Source organism: Rhamphochromis sp. 'chilingali' (assembly GCF_963969265.1).
Source record: "Rhamphochromis sp. 'chilingali' genome assembly, chromosome: 5".
Classification (NCBI taxonomy): Eukaryota; Metazoa; Chordata; class Actinopteri; order Cichliformes; family Cichlidae; genus Rhamphochromis; species Rhamphochromis sp. 'chilingali'.
The window spans coordinates 15,805,285-15,825,316 of NC_137932.1; the positions used below are offsets into that span (position 1 = coordinate 15,805,285).

The following is a 20,032-nucleotide window of genomic DNA, read 5'->3' on the forward strand; positions in this document are numbered from 1 at the left end:
AGGTGTTTGAAGGAGGAGAGCATTACAGCACCATGTGCTGATCTGGAGTCTGGATCTAAGTAAATATTTTAACTATATTTTTACAATGTACTTTAGTAATATTTTTTTTAATGTAATTTTTATGCGAAATGCAGAATGATCCATCTATCCAGCCAGCCCATGAATATTTCATCCCACACTTCGAAAGCAGCTCATTTAAGCAGGAAAACCACAGACCTGGCAACCCTGGATGTTTTCCTCCATTTCCAGTCTTTAGTCTACATTAAGCTGGCTCGGACTGCACATTTGCCATTAAAGCTAACTCTCCAAGAATGCGAACAGGCCTGTTCCCCGATATTGTGTCAATGGTTATCAGTGCTGGCTAAACACAACCTGCACTTTAAAACTTAAGTGCACACCAAACTAAAAATTTTCTGTTATTCCTGATTGTGAAAAAAATGATCATCTATTAGAAAATCTAGATAACATCTGTTTTTTATTAAAACCTGCAAAAACCTCTTTTGAAAACTTAGAAATTGAAATTGGCCCAACAGAAGCTCTAAAGGGACGAGGAGTGGTTGCAGTATTCATAAGTGAGAAGAAGGGTTCAAATCTGACATCACTGGGACAGAGAAAGAAGAATGTGCCCCACACCTCTCGGTTTCAACCAGCAGAAGCAGGGGAAAGGGTTTCATTCACTAATACAAGGGTGTGGCTGTGCAGTCTTCAGCATTCTTATCGGGGGATTTTCTGACTCATAGCTGCTCTTTCAGAGGAGTTTAAAATGGCCTTTGTTCCAGATGAACCCCTCGCCTGGATAATAAGATTTCTCAGTTCTGAACATTTTTTTCCCCGTTTTATTTTAGCCTTTATTTAATAATGAAAATGAGAAAATATGATCATCTCCTTCTTGTGATTTGTTTCGCCACTCAAACTCAAATTACAGCGTACACAGTCGAGGCAGAAACGGCCAGCTTTACTTGGCCTGTGCAGGCTTTTGCATATTCCTCCTCAGCGGGAAGCACCATGTTTCTACATGAATGAACATGGCTGAGTTGTTAGAAGGCTGAATAGTGAAACAGGCTCGATCTGCATTACACAGGAAAGGAAGCTGCTCTTTGATACCGGTGGCATGCAGAGCTGTGTCCAATTCTGTAAGAGACTCGGCAAGCACAAGAAAGAATTGCATTCCTCTCGTCTAAAGTGGCGTCAGATGCATAGTGCACTGAGTTATGCAAGACCACGAGATAAAAAAGAAAATCTGTCTTTGTTTAACGCACAGCCCACAGAAACGACCATAAAACTGGTAGACTAGGAAGAATAACCCAAGAACCTAAAAGGAAAAACCAATGAATGGATCTTGCATAATGTCATGTGCGTGTAAACAAACTGTATAAAGCATAGCTTGTAAGTATAGCTGCAGCATGTTATAGGCCCTTTGTAACAGTCTTCTTCATTCATTGTCTTTTGTCGGTGGCTACGACTGATTGAGTAATGTCTGGTATGCTGGTGGCAGCTGAAATCCAGAAAAGGAAAGAAGGAAGGAGCCTGCTAGTACTGGACCGAGCTCTTTGGTCCAAGATTCAGAGGCGGAAAAATGTCTGGAAGTGTCTTAACATGGTCCTGTAAACAAGGCGGAAGCAGGAGTCAGCCCATCTGTCTCAGAGAAAGGTGGCAGATTAAAGGGTATTCATGCAGTCTGGCAGTTAAGACGAGGAACCCATGCTCACCTCTCACACCTCTATGCAACACACACAACACACATCCCACAGGGAGTTTTCTTGCGTTCCGAAAATGTAGAGGGAATGCTCTTTCTGGAAGTTCGGTCTTGGAAAATCGTCCTCCTATGTGTCGGTGAGGGTGTGCCAGTGGCAGACCTGCTGTCCCTCAGCCTCCTTCATCTCTGTCCAGTGGGCCTGCTGCTCCTCGCTGGTGCTGTTGAGGCCCAGGGAGACCCAGCCCAGCCTCTCCCTGGGCCTCATGCTGCTCCGGCGGCAGAACACCGACACCACTAGTGACACCTCGGACAGCTGGAAGAGCGCCACCTGGAACACGAATGTCTCCTTGTAGATCGGATTGGGCTGGCCACGGCAAACGGCCGTCTTACACTTGGACATCTCCTTTCCCTTTGAGTCCAGCATGGTCAGCTTCACATAGGTGTCTGAAAGGAAGCATTGGAGGAGAGAAGTGAGACATTGCCATCAAGTGGTCGGACATGTGTACTACAGCAGGAGGTACGGAGTGTCTTTTAATAATAGCTCTCAACACCAAGAACGCTATAATTGCCTCACTCCTAAAACTCATGCTGCTGGTGGATTTTTTTTAAACTGTGGAACTCTTTGAAAACTGCAAATGAAGTCCCATTAATCTATTTCATATTTGCTGGCAGCAGATTTCTGAAATATTCTGCACATAAATTATAAATGATGCCAAAGGAAAGTGACCTTTAGAACATGCAAGCAAGTCAGTGCAGGGTAGAAAACTAAAAACTTTGTGGCTTGCGAAGGACTACTGACTGACATGACTGACATTTCTGGGAAGCTACTTTCTTGCCAAGATACTGATCTCTATCAGCTTAGTAAATATGGAGTTAGAGCCTGGAGAAAGTTGGATTATCTCAGAGTAACAACAGGAGAAAACAGCAAACCAGCCAAGGGCTGACCTAATTTAACTAATTCTGTAGAGTCAGTCTAATGCTCCTCTGACTGTGCCACTTCTCATGTTAGCAAGCTGTTCCCTCGATGCTTACATTTGGAAACAGCAAACTTGGTTTACTGAGGTTACTACTAAAAAAACAACTGTGTCTGTTAAACTAAAAACACATTAAACGTTAATAAAAAAAAAACCTAAATGAAATGCACTACATGGATCTGCACTATTAGCCAAAAGTTTCCTACCAATCAAATCTTTAATCCAACAAATGTTTTTGTAACTGACATTCGTTCACCACATTAATGCACAACTAGCTGAGCTCCCAGCTCTAGATTTATATATATAACATAAAGAAGTGAGAGCTGAATTCACCCTGTCTGACAAGAAAGCAAAATGCTGAAGTCTGGCCTCAGAGGACCAAACCTAAGAATGCTACAAACTGGTACCTACGGTGCGTAATGTAGTGCACAAAAGTCTTGATCTACCTCCCATTTCTTTATATTTTGCAAGAAAGAATGAATGAAATGTGCAAATAAATACATGGAAACATGCAGTAAATAAGGGAAATAAAACAAAGTTTGTAAAATTCTAACAAACTTGGTATGACCACCTTTGTTCTTCAGCGAAGTCTGAACTCTCATAGCCAAGCTTTCTTGTAATTTCTCCAAGTAGTCTTCTCCAGGCTTCTTAACAGACGTTTAAAGCTCTTCTTTGGATGTTGCCTGCCTTTTGTTCTGTTCTCTGTCAACATGATCCTACACTGCTTCAATAATGTTGAGGTCTGGACACTGGGGAGGCCATTCCCCATTAAATTAGACCTGCTTGCACTGATTTTCAGTTCGGTTCTTGCGTAATTTGGCATACCTCATCCTTTTCTCCTCGTTTCCCTTCCTTAAGAGTGGTTTCTTGACAGCAACATTTCCACTGAGACCACTTCTGCTGAGGCTTCAGTGAACAGTAGATGAATCAACTCAAGTTTCAGATGCATCTCCTGCAAACGCGGTGCTAGATTTTTTCTTAGTTTGCAAGGATGGGACTCATAGCATTCCTCTGAAAATGGTCAGGTACAAGGACTGGACTGAAAATGAGTGAAAAAGCCTCCAATGCCCAACAAAAAGCTCTGAAGGTCCTTCAGAACGCCTGGAGAACATTGCTCAAGATCACTTTTAAAAATTACAATACAGCCTGGCAATATAAAGAGAAAAATGTAAAGGAATGGGAGATGGGGCAATACTTTTACACAGTTCTACACATCTGTACAACCCTCACCAAATCTACAAACGTACAGAAAGCTTACATTTAGTTTACTTTTGTCTTACCTCTCATGATATAAAGCTGTCCCCCTACGAAGTGTTTTACACAACAAAACAGACCATCTGTGGCAGACACACACCATAGCACACACACCATTGGAAAGAAGAAAGAGGGGAAGCAGTTTAAAGATTTCAATATACAGCATGACAAGCAGCAGGTCCTTCAGCATTTTGGCTTTAATAGCTTAGGTTATTAAAAAGCTGGTGTTCGTGCCAGGAAACGTTCAAATGTAATGATCCTCTATTTGCTTCTGTTGCATGCTGTTGGAAGTCCTGCCCATCTGCTCGGCCCAAACAATAGCCTGACATATCAGCACCCATTGGGGGAAGAGAAGTTTAACTGAACAATTTACAGCGTCATTCCACACTTCAACCCACGCTGGCACAAAAGCCCAAAGTTAAATATATGTACTTACTGACGGGTTTATCAGATGCTGTCGTTTTGAAGTGATTTCCCTTGATTACCTCAGCTGAGAGCTGCCCTGTGGCAGAGTTGTAGATGAGACCCAGGAGGATCTCGGGTGTGGATGAGTCTTCAGTGGAGCGATAGGACAGAGCCCCCGCACTGCGAGACACGCTCACCACAGAGCCACAACCCTGGCGAGGCAAAACCCAGAGGCACTTTATTTGAGTCAATTACCACTTAATCATCAATTAAAACAATAAGAAGCCAATAATTCATTAATCAACCTAGGAGTTAGGAGGGGCAGTTTGAGAGTGTGACAAAGACAGATTTCTGAATCTGTAGAGAATGATGGTAGAAATGTAACTTTCAGTGGAAAAAAGCATCAAAACTTATTCACCAAAACTTTTAAATGTTTTTTAAACCAATTTAAATGGTGACACTATACATGCAGTTTTTATGTCCTAGATGCCCACAGTTGCTTCTTAATAACTGCTCAAATAAAAAATAAAATAACTGCTTCTACAAGGATGTGTAGATGAAGGAATGCTGAAGATACTGATAAATAAAGTAGAAATGGTGTACAGCTGATATTTGAGATGTAAAGTATATTTAAAAAGTGTTCTCACTGTAAGTTCAGAGCCAGGCTCCAGGGTGACAGGTAGAGCAATTTTGCCCTGCAGGTTGAGCTTCGTCAGGTAGAACACCTTCTCTCCCAGGACCTTCTCTTTTTTCATCCGTCTGATGCTGTACAGGCGGAAGCGAACAGCATAGTCTCCCAGGGCCTCCTGCTCCACCCTGGAAAACTTGAATGTTTCTGTGAAGATGGGACACGGGCCCTTCTGAACGCCGGTCTTAGCACGTTGCTTCTTGGTGGGCAGCAGGACCAAGTGGACCTGCCACGAGATGTTGCCGGTCTGTTTGAGAGCAGGAATGTCAGTTGCAGCTGTGACAGTGACGGCCAGCCACTGCTCACTGGAATCGTACTCAAAGGCGACATCCAGGGTGCCGTATTTGGCGAGGGGCTCTGGCTCGTAGGCAGTGGGAAGCGGAGGACCAGAACCATCCTGAATGTACAGAAAAGAAAAAACAATTTCCCCCTCCTTTATGAATTTTACTTTAATTTCTGGAATGTTATTAATTTTTCCCCATTCTGACATAGTATTAGAACACTCAAATAATTAAGTCAGTTCAGAGTGTATTTCCACATTTTTACAGAAAATACACAACAAAAAAATGAAACTGTTGTCAGCGAACGTATCACCCAGCCCTTCCTGTAAGTGTTGATGAAGTGTTGCTCCCAACTTTGATCATTCCATCAAACTACAGGGCATCCAAAACAAACTGCTTACACACAGAAAAGACAACAAACAGTAGGTCTGATCTCCCACCTCTGGCCCTAGAACAGCAGTGCTGTCACTGGGTATGTCCTCATCACAGGCTTTGTTGAGGTAACTCTCTGTGTCCTGGTCCCCGCTGGCCTCGCTGGAGCAGTGGGGGCTGTCACAGTGCTGTGTGGACAGCGCCCTCCTGACCCCTCGCTCTGAGCGGGATCGAGAACCCACGCAGGCCCCTGAGCCCTCGTCTTGGTACGGTGGAGGCTGAGGTTCACCGAGCGAGGAATCTTTCTTTATCCTCTGGATGCTGCTGGCTGCTCTCACGACAATGACAAAGAGGGATGCAGAAGGAGTGTTACTGGAGTCGTACTGTGCTCTGCATGGAAACTCACTAGGTATGCAACATACAGTCTAGCGACATACAGTGTCTCCTCAGTCTTTGCAAACCTATATTGTCATTTTAAATTCTTGTTAAATCTTGGAAAAACAATATTTCATGTACTAATATAGTGGTGTCAACCATAAGGTCTGGGGGCCATAATCGGCCTAGCAAAGACTCTAGTCTGGCCCACTAGATGGAAAATTATAAGACGTGCAAATATATTTAGACTTTTATTGTATTTTCATACATTTTACACCTTTTCCTACTGATAAAGCCACCCCCACCCCCAACCACTGTGCTTTATACTACTACTCCTGTTTTTGTGCTATTTAATGTAGAAATGTGTTTTTGTTTTTAACAGTGAGTCCACTTTTTTTAAGGGAATAAATGGAAAACTAAGTTTTATAATTTTATAATTCCAGGGTAGTCTGGGAAATGAACTACCAGAACTTTTGTCATTTTATACATTTATCATGTAGTTTAACTGTTCAGGCCCACTTATGGCCAAAATATACAAAGAAAACATTCCCTGTAAGCCAAAAGAGAAAGTAAAGAAACACATTCTCACTCATTATGTGTTTATACAGCTCTCTGCACTGAATCATACTTGGCTCTCTTCCACAGCATGTCTTTTGTCCTGTTTTCCTCCTCCTACCCCAACCAGTCGCGGCAGACGGCCGCCCCTCCTTGACCCTGGTTCCGCTATAAGCTTCTTCCTGTTAAAAGGGAGTTTTTCCTTCCCACTGTCACCAAAGTGCTTGCTAACAGGGGGTCATATGATTGTTGGGTTTTTCTCTGTATGTACTATTTTACGGTATACCTTACAATATAAAACGCCTCAAGATGACCGTTGTTGTGGTTTGGTGCTGTATAAATAAAACTGAATTGGACTGAATTGTAAAGAAAGCTCTTAGAACATTAGTTAGTTATCCCAACTGGCAAAGACGCACAGTAAACAAGGTCAGACAACAATAAGGGAGAAACAAAATGACAAACAGAACAACGCTGTCATCCCTTATGTAGCAGGTTTATGGGATAAACTCAGGAAACTCTTCTCCAAGCACGACATCCCAATGCACTTCACACACAGCCATACACTCAGACAAAAACTGGTTCATCCCAAGGACAAAACTCCCAAACACGAACTGAACATCGTAGTGTATGCAGTGCAGTGAGGAGTGCTCAGACCTCTACATTGGAGAAACCAAAAAGCCACTTCATAAACATAGAAGAGCCACCTCGACAGGACAAGACTGAGCCGTACATCTGGATCTAAAGGACAAAGGTCACTCTTTCGAGGATGTCAATGTCCACATTTTGGACAGAGAAGACAGATGGTTTGAAAGAGGATGAAATAAGCCATCTTTGAACAGAGGGTGTGGCTTACAACACCAACTGTCTGCCACCTATAATGTAGTTTTGAGATCCCTTTCCAGGTGCCTTTAATTCCCATTAATACCTTGCAATGGTTTCACATGAAACCTCTGCTGATAATAACCCACACCCTTTTTCACACTTTGGCTCGTGTGATGAGGCACATGATCAATACTGGCTCCTTATTCATATTCATATTAAATCTATTCATTAAATATGCATCCTGTGATTTTTTTCCTCATCACAATATTTGACAAAAGCAGCTTTAATTAAAACATTTAAAAGATCATTTTACAACAATAAAGATCAACACCACATTATGTTTGTGCAGTAAAAAATGAAGATACAGCCAGTTAGGTTAGATTGGCCTGGCATCTGAAACCTGGCAGGTGAACACAACACAATCAAAACATATCACTTCATAAAGATAGAAATAGTGGCTTTTAGAGATTGTAGCATGAGAATATTTGTTACTTCTGGATCAATCTGGGTGAGTTTTTCCCCATTAGTCCTGAGGGTAGTGTCATTATTGAATTATAACCAGATTCATGTATTTGGGTGTTAGACTGCTATCAATTTTCTATTCCAAGTCTGGGAAAGAAACCAAATAAATTTTACTTCCTTCTAGTAACAGACATTTAGCACTAACCCAAGATGTTTAGAGAAAAGGACACTCGCCAGAAACTCTCCATATGATCCACCAAAGAGACATTGGGGCTCAATGAAACGAAACCCAAAATATGTAGCTATTTCTATTAATTAAAAAAAAAAAAACAGAATAGACACTACAATTACAGATAAATAAACACAAAAAGATGTTATGCATTTGATGTTCCGAGTTTAGTATTTATGCAATCTTAGATGATTCTTGTATGCATTGTGTTTTATGATTCTTATCATATTGTATCTGATTTTGTGGGGTTTTATGTTCAGCGATGTACCGTGTACGTACTTTTCCACTGCATGTGCTCTCACCCTGTTCACTGGAGGCCTCGCTGCTGTATCCTCCGTGCTCAGATGACTGTTTGCGTGTGCTGCTCCATGCAGAGGTTGTGTTCTGCTGGGCCTCGCCCTCTGGAATTCTGTCCTCCTCACTGTCTGATAAAACTCCCTCTGCACGTCACACATGGGCATTAATTCTAGTAAACCACAGATTATAACGTGTGCAATATTTAACGAAGTAAGAAACTCAACCAGTTAAACATGTAGCTGCTGAAACTGGCACACAACAGGTCAAAATTGTGAATTTTAGTGCAAGAACTTGAAAACATGAGCAGAAGAGAAGATCCAAAGGGCAGTGAGGAGAGAGAAGCAGCACACTCTCTAACCTTGGTTTCCTTTCTTTTTCCCCTTTTTGCTCTTCTTGCCTTTGTCCCTCTTTTTTTCCACATCCGAAGCCTGTTCAGTTTTTTTCGAACCCTCTTTTGCGACTTTCCCCTTTTTCTTATCCGACGTTTTCACTCTGGAAGACGATCTATAAAGCTCAGATTCTTCCTCATCGTCTCCCTCTCGCTCAGTGCCATCCTCTACCTTCTCTCCCTCCTCCTCATGATCTTTTTGCTCTTCCTGCTTTGACACCCTGCTTTCACTCTCACAACCAGATGAATGAGGAGTTTTATCATTGTCACCACTTTTTTGCTGAACAGCTGATTGGTCATTTGACTTCTTTTCTGTGTTTTCTAAATCATCAGCCTTCTCCTCTTGAGAGTCTTCTTCATTTCTCGGAGACTTGGCTTCTTTCTCCAGCTGCTTCTGTCTCCTTTCTCTTCTCCTCTGTTCTCTCCTCTCCTGTAGGTCCTTCTCCTCTTTCTTCCTCCTCTCTTCCTCTGCTAACTCGGCTTCTGTCTTTTTAACTCGCCAACATCCGTCCCTCCATTCCCACTCCAGCTGGCTCTGAGTGTTCTCTGCCTCGGTTGTATCACTAGTTTGGCTGTTCTTTGAGCCTGTGTTCCCCCCCTCTGAGTCTCTGGGCATTTGCCACATGCTTTTACTCCCGGACTTGCCTTCTTGCAGGGTGGAATTCTGACCCGATTCCTGGCTGCCGTTTTCTCCATCTTCCTTTTCCTGCACCTTGTCGATGATAGTAGTGACCTGTTCGGTCAGCTGGTCACTGACAGCATAGGTGACATCGCTGACGGCATTGGCGAGATCGTCCACACGACTGGTGACTGAGTCCAAGATGGAGGAAATGTTGACAGATGGGAGGTTCTGCTGGAAACTCTTGAAGAAGGCCATCTCTCAGCCGGGGTTCCTCCTGTCACCGTGCTGATCACTAGATTAGCTCATCAGAGGCACTGACACAACATGTGTTTGTTAGCATGGTGTGCTGGCAGTGTTACAGTGAGTGCTGACATGTACATACGCACCAATATGGTGGTAATAAGAATTATACTCGTTACAGGTCTCATGCTTAGACATTATCGGTCAGTGTCACGGATGTAGAGTAAGCCTAGTCATAGACTAAAAGAAAAATACAATTAAGACCACAAAAATAGCTTTCAGTTCAAGACTTAGACAAGACTATGTGTGTCACAGCAAAAGCAATAAAATGTGTATTATTCTGCCTTCAAAATAAGAAAATACAAAAACTGCAGTGTTACACATTTAATGGTTTAAGCCAACTGTGCTAACTCTTACTTCCTCTACTCTGACACTGTGCTGGTTTTGTCTTGGTGCTTTTTGCAAACAGCACACATTATGACTCGTTTGCAAACCGAACATTCAATAATCATAACAGCCTGAATCCACGGTGGATGAACTGTGGTAATTGTTGGGTCAAGCTTTTTGGCATCAGCGCTAATACATGCAACCAATTCTACACTGAACAACACATCACCACAATTCACCATCAGCCTTTTATGGCTGAGGGATAACAAGAGTTGGATGCACAAGTTTGAATTTAGTTTGGATTTTCCCTATTCAACCCAGGTTCAAAAAATATACATGCAGGCTAAAATGTGCTTACTTAAGCCTTCTAATAAGTGGTGCTTAAGGTTCTACAATGTCTTAACTTGACAAGGCCAAGGCCTAATTACTTCTCCTTAGTGATCATGATTGACTACAGAAAAATCATTTATTTGACAGAACTCAATGGACTGACCAATACTGAGAACAACAGGAAAGTCCAAGGAACCTTGGTGAAGACCTAAGAAGGACATAAGTAGACTTAGACAAGTTGAGAAGGTTTTAATTCTTAATCAGAGAGCAAATTCTGTACAAGTGTACAAATTAAGAAACAAAACAGTAAGCCGAGGTAATAGAATGACATCGTTTTGACTTGGAGAAATGTTGTCTCAGTTCATATGCCGTTGTATTTTTTTTAACAGAACACAGCTAAGAGGATGCAAAGCTGCCATTAATATCATAATGCAGCAGGTACAATGTTCAGTTTAAGCATGGCTCATAAAGATGTGGACGCGCTGTCATTACAGTGATGCCCACACGATAAAGCCGAGAGCAATCCAAACGTCTGCATAAATTTCTACAGATTTAATAGCGTAATAAATCTTTGAGTGTGTTCAGTACCTGGCTGGTTGTTCTTATAGTCACTGAGATGTGACAGATTGTCAGGACTCTCCATTGACAATTTGTTGTTGAGGTAAAGAAAAAACAGAGCCATCAATGCCATGAAAGCTGCAATGGAAGACAGGACACCCAGGAGCTCGGGAGAGACTGAGGAGAAGAAGAAGAAGAGGAGGAGCCATGAGGAACAAGCAAAGCAAGAACTGACAGAAAAAAAGAAATCCAAATGTTAGACTTAAACAGAAGTAATACCAAACCAAGGTATTTGATTAAGTAAGAAAAAAAAGAGCCCCATGTTTTTCTAATAAAAATACACAAGGTGGTTACAAGCTAAAAAAAAAAAAAAAAAAGTCTTTTGATCAGGACTCCTGAAAAGCCGCAAACAACCCCAGTCAAATAATTTGTTTTGTGATAATATCTTAAAGTTGCAATAAAACTCCTGCCATTTTGGCTTGTCAGAGGAGAGTTAGATATTTTTCATTTTAACAGATCCACTTCAAAGGCACACGAGATAAAATCTACAGCACTGTATGTAGGCCAACCATACTTCATGTAACCATGCAGCCCTGTGCTATTTTTATAAGAGCCTCAAAGGGACTGTATCTAACTGAAACCTAGACTCAGCAAACCCAGGGAAAAAAACAGACCGGGCCTTGGTTTAATAGGCTACAACACAGACACAGCACAGTGTAATAGCCAGGAAACGGGGAAGAGAAGGTGGACAGTGAAGCATGAACTGCATTTCTAAAGATCACTTGAAAGGGCAGATTGCTAAATAAGAGACACTGAAACTGAGCGAGTTATAGGCACATATTACTGCCTTAACAAAATTTAATCCCAATAAAAAACTATGGGCATATTCATGAATTAATCCCTCTGCATTTCCATTTTTAAGGATTAGGTTGTTTTATACCCCTAATCCAAATTGTCCAATCACGGCTCATCGATTGTAACTAAGCAAAATACCAGAGCAATAGTATAAAAGAGTTTCGAGGGTTATGTTGAGTTGTTGTGTTATAATGTAACATAGCAGAATTAGATCGCACGTATCTCACAGCAGCAAACAACCAACTTTACACTGCAGTTACTCATTTAAATACTGTCTAAAAACGGCCACAGGCAGCTTTAAGATGCTGCTTCACGTCCCTTTAAGGTGAAATCTTACACTGCTTACTGAAACCTCATTCACAATATTGCCGTGTTGTTCCATTTTCATTTGTGACACATTATATTTGGTGGTATGAGTTTGGTGAAATTGAAGATGACTGTTTGTTTCAACATTAAAACAAAACAAAGACATAAACCTGAGGTATATTTGGGACAACTTGACGGAGCTTGACAGTTGTTACACATCTGCATTGCAGCAGGTAGTCACATCCTGAGGACCAATCACCCATCATTGATCAAATTGGTGTAAGAATCTGGTCTCAGATGAGAAAACGAGAGAGGAAAAACAGAGGTATACTTTTGCAAACCTTGTTACTGAACTTATTATGGACCGACTTGTCTCACCATGGCAACAGGCAGAGATGACTATAGCCTGACAACTAGCTGCTGCCTGCTGCAGACTGCCAAAATGGTGAATGCTAAATTCCCAAGAACGGCAAAAGAAGTAGGAGGGAGATAAGAGAGCAATGTGACAACAGAGGCTTACCTCCTCTAAATGAATATCCTCTTTAAAGCCAGCTGTTCCCAAAAAGCACTGCTTCTTAAAGCACTGATAGTAAATGATCTAAGAAGAGGGAGGGAAATAACAAAGTTGTCCAGCTCAAAAGTAATCCTACATGTAACAAATCCCTGACACTTAGTCTGGTCCAGCACTCGCCAGGCTTACGTATCAACTCTCACTCCCGACAGCAGTGTTGATTGAGGCAGAATGACCTCTGAGGCTACGAGAGCAGCAGCCATCTGTCGAAAACGAACAGCTTATGGTCCTGAGCTGCGGCAAGCGATGACACTTCATACATGGCCATATTCTGTAAATGTCAACAGCAGCTGAATAATTCAGACACCTGGGGTAGGTAACCTGAGCCCCCCCCCCCCCCCCCCCCCCCCCCCAAACGATATACACTGGAAAGTGGAGCGGAGCAGCAAAGAGGCCTTTGAAACAGTTCGCCCTCCTGTTTTTACATAATACCTAGGAAAGTGTGATATCTCTCTTAAGAGCAGAGCAGATTAAGGTGGATTTTTTAAAAACTCCGCTCTTTCATCTCATTTTATCCTCCCTGAGTGTGTGTGCATGTGCAATCTGTGTGTGCAAACTGAATAAACAAGATAAAAATAACAGAATAAATCTGTTTCTCACAGCATGTGAACTCAGGCTGAACTCCGGATTCTGAAATGAGCCTCAGGATTCAATCTACCTTTTTTCCCCAGGTAATGACTCCAGCAAGCTAACAAACAAACATGAAAGCACAGCCACCGAAGCATTCATTGAGAAAATAAATAACAGCCTGAGAGAAATGTGAGCTAGTTTGAATGAAGTGTCTGTGTCAAATAAAACAAGGGAAGCAAATTACTCTTTCATGTTCCTAATCTGCTAAGACACAGAATGACTAAAATTTCGACATTGCGAGTGCTTGATTAATTTACTTTGTTTAAAGCTTTAAAACTCAGTGGCGTTTCTGGGACATGCTCGTTATGCAATCTGGAATTGTTGCTTACACATGGACCTCTGATACGAAACAAAACCTCCACTCTGAATAAATCATGAACACACAGCTGCCTTCTTTTGCTGAAGTGAACCTAAACTTGATACGCTGTGCATAATTCACACATGAACCGTGTGCTTACTGAGAAAGCTATAGAAAAGCATTCTATACATCATATTTCAATAAAAATTCACAAGCAAAAGAGAGTGCCTGGGGGTGGGGGGATGAGCCAGTCTTCTCCAGTCATGCAACAGAAAGGCTTAAAAATGCACGCACAAAGGCCTGCTTAAGAAATGGCATTATATCAAAATTTTATAATCTGCTTACATCAGAAAACTCACAAAATAAAGCTGAAACAAAGATCTGGAAACTTAAATCTTAGCAGAGGATTGAAAATCAGCTTGTGCTGTAATGCATAACAGATGGTGAATACACGTGTCAGATTAACTCGTAACTGGTTAATGCGCACATATGTAGCACCTGCCAAGTGGTAAATTGGTAAGATAAAAAATATATGCACTAAATTCACAGCCGCTAAAGGAATACTTATATTCCCTGTATTTGTTTTAATTGCTGTTATGTTTGCCCTTTTCGTTCATTTCTTCTTGATCTTTTTGCCAGGAGGGATAAAGAGTTCACACATCTACATGTCAAATGATTATTTTATACCTGATGAGGGTAAAGCTTTTACATCTTGAAACAGGACTGGGTAATTAATTTTTCCCCAAGGGTCCATATTAGAAATTGGGGTTGCTGTAGATGGCCTCTACCTATAGCTCAACTCACTTTTGCTCATTTTATAAGCTTATTGGTCCGTCCCTCCACAACAGTCCTAATTTCCCATGTGGCCCCTTGGTAAATATTAATTACTAATCCCTCGTCTACTGTGCAAACAACAATAAAACTAACAAAAACAAAACACTGTCATAGCTTCCATGTTGGAAAAATGAAGCCAATGCATAAGTGCCTTAAAGCTGAATCGTGGTATTGCCTACTCATTCAATGACTAACAACTTGCCAATCGCAAATCATTAGCAAGTTAGCAAGTGGTTCTCAGTCAGACCCATCTTTTCAAATCACATCCGTTTTCTGCAACCAAGATGGTGACAGTGAAAAGGTTTCAAAATGGAACTTCAAAAACCAATGAAATTTTCACAGCAACCACTAGGGCTGTTTGATATAACGATATATACCGGATGACGATATAAAAACGTCTATCGTTTAATTTTACGCTATCGTTTGTTTCGTGGTGTCGCAAAATAAACTGTTTAGGGCAATATTTTTTCATCGTTTTGATGGTCACTGTAGTGGCTATATTAATTTCTTAAAGTTCTCTCTTTCTCTTATATTTAATATAACCACACCACGGATGGAAAAGCGCATGTATTTATACGACAACGACGGTAAAACCATTGCGTCACGTGTCCGCTTGTTTATGTTCCACATAAACCTTTCACAATAAAGCTCAAGATCCTGTTGAGACTTTTCAAAATAAACTGAATCGCGTGAAAGAGCAGATTATTTACGGATGAGAAGCAAAAAAAGAGCCGCCAGGTGCTAAAAAATAAACCTTAGACTCAAACGTTAGAACAGGCTTTTCCCCGCAGCACGCTGTGTAATAAATACTCGCAAAGAAAACGGCGGCCGTTAAAACTTATGTCTAAAAATGTATCGTTTCATGCATCGGCACCCTTGACTCCAGGTACATGACGCCCAGCTGGAAACAGTCCACGCAAGTCGAGCTGCCCGAGATTCACAGAATTTACAAAAAAAATGTAAATTTTTTGTGATTTATATCGATAGATGTCTTATATCGGGATATGAGATTTTGGTCATATCGCACAGCCCTAGCAGCCACAGCCATCTTTAATACTGTCTATGGTTACAACATGAAAACGGAGCATCACAAAATCTTAGAGACAATCCTACTGCGTGCCAACCGCTTGCCTCATTATCAGAATTTAATACAGAGGTGAATTCTACAACTTCTTATTTCAGTTTCTGGATTTGCAGTTATTCATCAGGGCTGATGTCTGTGACATTCAGCATTCAGGAACTCCTTTTTTTGAAGGGAACCCTGTCAGGAGGGCTGATAGACAGGAACAGCTACACTCCTGTGTGGAAAGATCATCCCTGACCTGACCGTTATTCACTGCATCATTCAGAAGTCCATAATCAGTCCAAGATGCTGTAGAACACTTTACCTAGCTGAGTCATTTTCAAATATTTCTTGATATTTAAACTCCAAAGCCTGCTGTTGATCTTAATGTTGATCTAAAACATGATGCCGCCCTTCCTGTCTGGAGATGCAGATGTGGGAAAGAGACCAATGCACCGCAGATGACACTACACAAGAAATCAGAATCATCAGTACATCATCCAAGCAGGATGTTTAAACAGGAATTTACTGCAATAGGATATTTATTATTTCTCTGAACTAACTGCATTTTGTGCTGTTGCATTTTCACATTATTACATATTAAATATTAAATGGCACAGCTAGTCAAAGTGGAAGAAGTGGAAGTGGGATTTAATTATGTCATGTTAAACCCATTTGTATTCTTTAAGTTTTATTGTCTAAAAAAGGAAATCATAAGACTTTTAATATTATGAATATTAAATTAATTAAATATAAATGCAATATTATTGTAAATACCCTGGTTAATTTCTTTTCTTGTTGTTTAACAAAATATACTCTTGAAAATGCACACACGCACGGTTTTAAATGTGTGGTTGCAATGTGGTCTTACCTCGTCTGGCACAGATGAGCTCATGAACACCACAGTTCCTCCCCCCTCCTGTGAGAAAGACGATGTAAAGCTGGGAGTCAGAGTTTTAAATATGACTTTATGCAATGTAGAAACATATGGTCTGTCCTCAGGTTAAATGAGACAGATGAACATGTCAGCAAACATAAAACCAATAGGCTTGAATGACCTTGTTTGCTTTTCGTGGTCTCTGTTTCTCTGTCTTTAATATATTGATGGGTATATTAGCCTATAGAGCAGTGTAGGCTATCATTAATCATCTCTATACCAGTAATAACCACGGGCCACTACAAAGGAACACTTTTAAAAATGCACTCTGCCACAGCTACTCTGAGGCTCAATGATGTCAAGAAGTCATGCATATTAAAGGCAGTAATTATAGCTCCATGCATTTTTTATAAGGCAACTAATAACTCATTGCTGTGATGACTGGCATGGATTCTACAAAGTAATTTCCTGTTTTATTTTGTAATTCCACTTAGCTATGATGCCTTGTCAGTTTTACTCTGTGTCTCTGTTTGTTTTCCGGATATTTTTTTTAATAACGCCTCTTTTTAATTAGCTGTCATTGTCCCTTGTTTATGCATCTCCTGTAAAGCTCTTGCCACTGGCCTTCAGTTCCCAGTCGAGCATTTTTTATTATTGCTTCTCCGTATCCTTTCCTGTAAGTTTTGAGCACAGGGTGGGTTTTGTATTCTAGTTTGATTTTTCTGGAGACATTTACTGCACTGTTTGCTTTGAACTGCCTTCCTGTGTAATCCCTTATTACTCGCCTAGTCACCAAAAAAAAACAAAAACAATTAAAAAGGTAGGGTTCATTGATAGGCGCATTTTAGCCTTATGCTAAACAAGAAAATAGAATATTTCATCTTTCAAATAAATGCTCTTACATCTATTTTAGCCTTGTAGTTCTGTGGTTGTAAGGCTTTCCTTTTCGGTATGTTAAATAGAGGAAAAAGTCCGTGTACAGTGACAGATGTGAACCCAACCCTTCAACAAGTCACTAAAAGTTCCTCTGTCAAATTGCTATATTTGGGTCGGCTCCTACAACTATAAGCAACAGCGTAGAAATTTAAAAAATAAAATTACATGAACTATTTCCTCGACAGATGCAAAAGCCCAGGCATGAGTTGCTTTGCTGGAAAATTATCAACATGATTTTGTAACGCAATGCAATGCAATGCAATACGCTGCTCTGTTTGGGTTATGGAGAAATAAGTTTTAGGATTTAGTATTTTCACTGGAATACAATTTCATAATGTGTCAACTGGTTGTTTTACATCATCGCTATGAGGCTTAAGTTAACAGTGCTTCCTCTCCTTCACATCCCCAAGTTTTTACAGTGACACATAATCTCTCTTTGGCTGAACAGTTCAGTATTGAGGCTCCAGTATCACCATTAATTAAGGTGTCTCTACTTAAGAGTTTGGCAAGGTCACGTCTTGGCTCTGAATTTAGGTTTATTATTAAATTAAAAATAGCGGCAATGTGTTTTATACATTCTGAAATTTGTTGCTGAGTTGTCTCAAACCAAGAAACAAAATTTTAGTGCATTAAGAATCCCTTCATAACGTTAAAAAAGGTGTATTAGTTTCTTCACATCCAGGACTGCACAAGATAGTACAAGTGGCATGAGGTCTTGACTTTAGTGCCAGAGCAAAGAGAAAACTGTGACTGAGGTAGCAGACAGACCTTGAGCGACTCAATTCATTCTATTAATTCATTAGCAGAAATTCTCTGTTGTCTATTCTCACCAAACTTTAGTAATTCTTAGTGTACAACAAGTACTTGCCTTAAAAGCTCAAAAAGAGATGGATTTTTACAATAATAGAAGTAAATGTTGTCACTGTCTGTCTGTGTACAGTTGTGACTCATATTCTGCTTTCACTGAGCCAGACTTTAGGTTATATTTCTCCATATTTTCTGAAGGTCCTACAGAGACTTTCTATGGAAACTGCCTGTTTTTCCACTCATTTTTAGTCCAGTTCTCATATCTGACCATTTCCAGAGAATTGCTTTTTTTGTTAAGCCACTTAACACCGACCTATTAGTTAATATAACAATGCCTCCACATCAGTGCTGATACAGAAGGAGAAGAAGTCAAAACAGTAGGCAAAGAAATTGTTTTTTCCACAGTATTTCAAACTGTTTCAACAAGTCCTGTGTATAATCTGCGAATCTCTGAACTTCTGTTCGCCAGCCACTGCATAGTAGGTGTGGTGAAGCCCTTACATTTCAACACTGGACCTCTCCACACCCTCATCCAATGATGTTCTAACATCAAGGTTTAAGACCAGCTTCTGGACCAGTGATTCCCAAAATGTGCCCCGGGAAGGTACTGCAGGTGGGCCGTGGTAATAACAGAACTTCAGTTTGAAATTACTCACAAGTATGTACAGTTACAAATTTATATAAATGTATTTATTCATATGAAAAGTATTAAAACTGGTAATATTTATAGACAACAGCATTTTGAATAAAATTTTCAAGGAAACATATCACCCTCTCTTATATTTGAATGGAGTAACGGTTTAAGATTCGTTGAGCCCCACAGATTTGCTGGTTTTTAAGTGGGCCGCAGCACTCTTGACTTTAGGAATGGCTATTCTAGACCAGTGGCATTACTGGAAAGGTCCCCAGGATGGGAATTTGGGGCAAGTGCCACCCATTGCTACCCTTCTGTACACGCCCCTGCTCAGTGACGCCAAGCTACTGCAAATTTCATTAAAAATTTGCAATAAAACATCTAATTTAAAAAAATTACACTAAAATTCTTCTGGAGCTGTCTATCTTTAATTAAACCACACCACCTCTCTCAAGTGACACTGCGCAGGAACAAGCGCCCGTGAAACAATAAGACCCGTATCCGTGACAGCACGGGACAAGGCACGAGCCTACTTTTTGTCGCTGCCTGGTGATGTGTCCCGGTCACTCTCACTAAAGCCTGTAGGAGACACTTTTCCCTCAGCATGAAGGCTGTTAGATCCGCTGCACATGTTAGCTATGAAGGTATCTACAGCACGTGCAGCCATCAAATAAAGTTTGACAGCAGCGGAGTGTTCTTCAAATATTACAACCCTATTCTTCCGCCAAGTTATATAGTTCTTTAACGGAAGAAAAACAAAAAGTCATGTGACGCTAAGCAGCGGCATGCTAAGACTTTGTGTTAAAATATTCAAATTAATCGCTACGTGCTCACAGGTGTCCCATAACTGACGCTTTTTCTGCCGTCTAAAAACATCCCTAGTTTAAAATCAAAGCACCGGGACTGCCTGCTTGTCTCGGTTTACTCGCGAATCACTTCACGTGCACATCCCGAGAAGATAATGAGACCTCAGCGGTCCTGCATCAGTGCGGGTGTCCGCACTTCAGCATCAGCCCCGCGCCCCCGGAGCACTGCGGTATACTCGCCGCGTGAGTTACAGAGAAACTGGACCAGAAATTACACACTCGGTGAATACCGCGTGAGATTATGGAAAGACGTCCTCCTTCAGCCCCGTGCAAAGTTTCCCACGAGTCCCGCAGGACACCTGAGAGCGAGTACCTACCGTCAATCGCCATGATGCTCCGTCCCGGACTCTACCAACTGTAGGGGGGTGTGGGGGTGTGATGGAGGCGGCCGGTCATTCATTTGTGTGTGTGTGTGTGTGT

General features: G+C 41.1%; 1 protein-coding gene across 5 annotated transcripts; it reads right to left on the bottom strand.

The window, feature by feature from the left end:
* Nucleotides 1-456: 456 nt before the first annotated feature.
* syt14b (synaptotagmin XIVb) lies at nucleotides 457-19,969 on the bottom strand. Of its 5 annotated transcripts, none has more exons than XR_013971798.1 (9): nucleotides 10,966-11,094; nucleotides 8,769-9,734; nucleotides 8,416-8,553; nucleotides 5,739-5,998; nucleotides 4,977-5,414; nucleotides 4,361-4,541; nucleotides 3,951-4,007; nucleotides 1,710-2,140; nucleotides 457-1,602 (listed from the first exon to the last, which is right to left on the bottom strand). XR_013971798.1 is itself a non-coding variant. In XM_080883454.1 (9 exons), exons 1-9 carry the CDS (start codon nucleotides 19,940-19,942, stop codon nucleotides 1,824-1,826), a joined length of 1,599 nt encoding a protein of 532 aa, XP_080739580.1. In that variant the 5' UTR covers nucleotides 19,943-19,969; the 3' UTR covers nucleotides 457-1,823. The 5 variants fall into 5 exon arrangements, 4 of the variants coding, with proteins under 4 accessions (XP_080739580.1, XP_080739578.1, XP_080739577.1 ...); XM_080883454.1 differs by lacking the exon at nucleotides 8,769-9,734 and adding exons at nucleotides 16,364-16,411; nucleotides 19,930-19,969 and having other exon boundaries at nucleotides 457-2,140; nucleotides 10,966-11,112; XM_080883452.1 differs by adding an exon at nucleotides 10,541-10,585 and having other exon boundaries at nucleotides 457-2,140; nucleotides 10,966-11,040.
* Nucleotides 19,970-20,032: the final 63 nt, after the last annotated feature.